The sequence below is a fragment of the Desmodus rotundus genome, chromosome 5, assembly GCF_022682495.2.
Source record: "Desmodus rotundus isolate HL8 chromosome 5, HLdesRot8A.1, whole genome shotgun sequence".
Lineage (NCBI taxonomy): Eukaryota > Metazoa > Chordata > Mammalia > Chiroptera > Phyllostomidae > Desmodus > Desmodus rotundus.
This window is the reverse complement of record NC_071391.1, coordinates 41994173-41996865: the sequence shown is the minus strand read 5'-3', so window position 1 is coordinate 41996865 and position 2693 is coordinate 41994173. Positions and strand designations below refer to the sequence as shown.

The window sequence follows — 2693 nt, the reverse complement described above, 5'->3', positions numbered from 1 at the left end:
ACCAATCACAACTAGCAGGAGCCCCGGCAGCCTGCGGGAACCAGTCCGAAGCGACACAACCCGGAGCGTTCCGCCTGCGCCGAAGGACTGAGGTTCTAGACTCCCGACGCCGCGCTGCCTGACCGGTAAGAGCCACCCTAGGTGGGCAGGTTTGAAGGCCACAACCAACACTGCTTCTTTGCCTCCCACCGCCACAGGCCGCTCGACCCGCCGACATGGTTGAAGCAGATCGCCCTGGAAAGCTCTTCATTGGCGGGCTCAGCCCCGAAATTGACGAGAAAACCCTCGAGGCTGAGTTCGGCAAGTATGGCCGCGTCATCGAGGTGCTGTTGATGAAAGATCGAGAAACCAGCAAGTCCAGAGGCTTCGCGTTCGTCACCTTCGAAAGCCCCGCCGACGCGAAGGCTGCCGTCAGAGACATGAACGGCAAGTCCCTGGATGGTAAGGCCATCAAAGTAGCCCAGGCCACCAAACCGGCGTTTGAGAGCGGCCGGCGGGGCCCGCTGCCGCCGTCCCGCAGCCGCGGTCGCCCAAGGGGCCTGGGCGGGGCCCGCGGCGGTGGCCTCGGCCCTCGGCGTTCTCCCTCCCGGGGTGGGTCCACCGACGATGGCGGTTATGCGGGGGATTTCGACCTGCGGTCGTCCAGGGCCCCGATGCCCATGAAGCGCGGGCCGCCGCCGCGCAGGGCCGGCCCGTCCCCCAAAAGGGCCGCGCCGTCGGGCCCGACTCGCAGTAGCAGCGGCAGTGGAATGCGTGGGCGGGCCTCGGCCGCGCGTGGGCGGGAAGGCTATGCGGGCCCACCTCGCCGGGAGCCACTGCCCCCGCGCCGGGATCCCTACCCGGGCCCCTGGGAGGAGGGCTACTCGCCCAGGGACAGCTACTCGAGCCGTGACTACCCGAGCGCCCGCGACTCCCGGGATTTCGCTCCCTCGCCGCGAGAGTACACCTATCGCGATTACGGCCACTCCAGTGCCCGGGACGACTTCCCATCGAGAGGCTATGGCGACCGAGATGGCTACGGGGGTCGCGGCCGTGATTACGCGGATCATGGGAGCGGAGGCTCCTACCGAGATCCCTTCGAGAGCTACGGGGACCCGCGCAGCAGCAACCCCGCGCGGGGGCCCCCGCCATCTTATGGCAGCAGAGGCCGCTACGACGAGTACCGGGGCTGCTCACCCGACGCCTACGGCGGCCGCGACAGTTACGGCGGCGGCCGGAGCGACCGCTACTCGAGGGGCCGCGACCGGGTCGACCGAGCCGATCGCGGGCTGCCCCCGTCCCTGGAAAGGGGCTGCCCTCCACCTCGCGATTCTTACAGCCGGTCGGGCCGCCGAGCTCCCAGAGGTGGAGGCCGCCTAGGAAGCCGCTCCGAGAGAGGGGGAGGCCGGAGCAGATACTAAGTTCGACCAGACTTGGGACCAAAATTCGTCTTCGAAAAGAAGATCCTGTTCTATGGTAATTACCCAAGGACTAGTACAAGGAAGAGTTGTTTTCATCTTTTGAGACTTTCCTGTTCTTTCCTCTCCCATAGTTTTTATGCTTTTGAGAGGAAAAAGTTAAAACTCGTTTAATTTCGTTTTGGAATTGTTAACGTTTCTTTCAACAAGAGTTTAAAAGCATGACTTGAATCTGCGTAGTGGTCTTATATTTCCAAGTACAAATTCTGCTAAAGTCTTCCTTCCTTCTCAATTTTTCCTGGTAAATGAGGCAAACGGTTTTAAGATCGTTTACAAATACCTGCCCACCTAAATGGAAAAATGGATCGTTCTGTCCAAATCAATTAGATTTTTTGGGGGGAGTGGGAGGAATTGGTGTCTTTAAGCTGAATCTCAGTGTTGCCAGTATTAACGACCAGCAACAACAAAAACCACTTAAAGGCTTACATAGAGAAAGTTATATTTGTAAATCAAAAGCAAATGGATAAGGCATATTTTGCCTTTTTTTTTCCTTTTCTTCGGGTATCTGCAGAATTTCTTGTCTCCTTGTTCCCCAAAATACCATTCATGTGTGTAAGGCAAGGATGGAATACTAAAGAAAAGATTTGGCTAATCAACCACAAAGCTGCAACACTAAGACCAGACAGCATCAGTTATTCGCACTTACTTTAACCACCACCAAATTATTAAGAAACTGGTAGAAGATATACCAGTGGTGGATTTGGGGACCTTAATGACTTCCGTTACTAACTCCAAAGCTACCTGCCCATGGCTCTAGAGCCAGCTGCTGGCCTCTGTGGAAATAACTGGGCTTATTCCCGTAAGGGTAGAGGAATTAACTGTGAGGAGCATCAGAAGCTCAGAGAATCCCTGAGAGAGCTTGGCAGTTCAACATCTGAGGATCTCAAGTTAGTGTGAGATTTGGGTCTTCCTGTCCAAAAAGGCAAGGGAATGGGTTGAGTGTTACCCATATCTTAAGGTTGGCAAAGGACTTGAGTAGACAAAGATCAGAGAGGCTTCTGCCACCGTGATTCAGGAGGGATATAAGTCTCCTTTTTTCATCTCAAAGTCAGGAGGGCAAGAAACACCTTTTCCACTCAATACCTGTGGAATTCCCCTATTTATCTAAGAGAAGGTAATTACTCAGTCAAGGGACTCTAGCAACCAGAGGAAGAAGGATTAGATTAAAATATTAGGATCCATGTTCAGCATAGTAACTATTGGAGGAAACGGACCAATACCTGAACAACAAAAAAG

The 2693-nt window shown here is 55.1% G+C and overlaps 1 protein-coding gene across 1 annotated transcript; it reads left to right on the top strand.

The window, feature by feature from the left end:
• The first annotated feature begins 215 nt into the window (after nucleotides 1-215).
• Nucleotides 216-1400, top strand: RBMXL2 (RBMX like 2). Its single transcript, XM_053925351.1, has one exon. The coding sequence runs from the start codon at nucleotides 216-218 to the stop codon at nucleotides 1398-1400; it is 1185 nt and encodes a 394-aa protein (XP_053781326.1).
• The last annotated feature ends 1293 nt before the right edge of the window (nucleotides 1401-2693 follow it).

Excerpts from the sequence above, each read along its gene's own strand:
- RBMXL2 (XM_053925351.1), top strand. The coding sequence starts at position 216 with ATGGTTGAAGCAGATCGCCCTGGAAAGCTCTTCATTGGCGGGCTCAGC.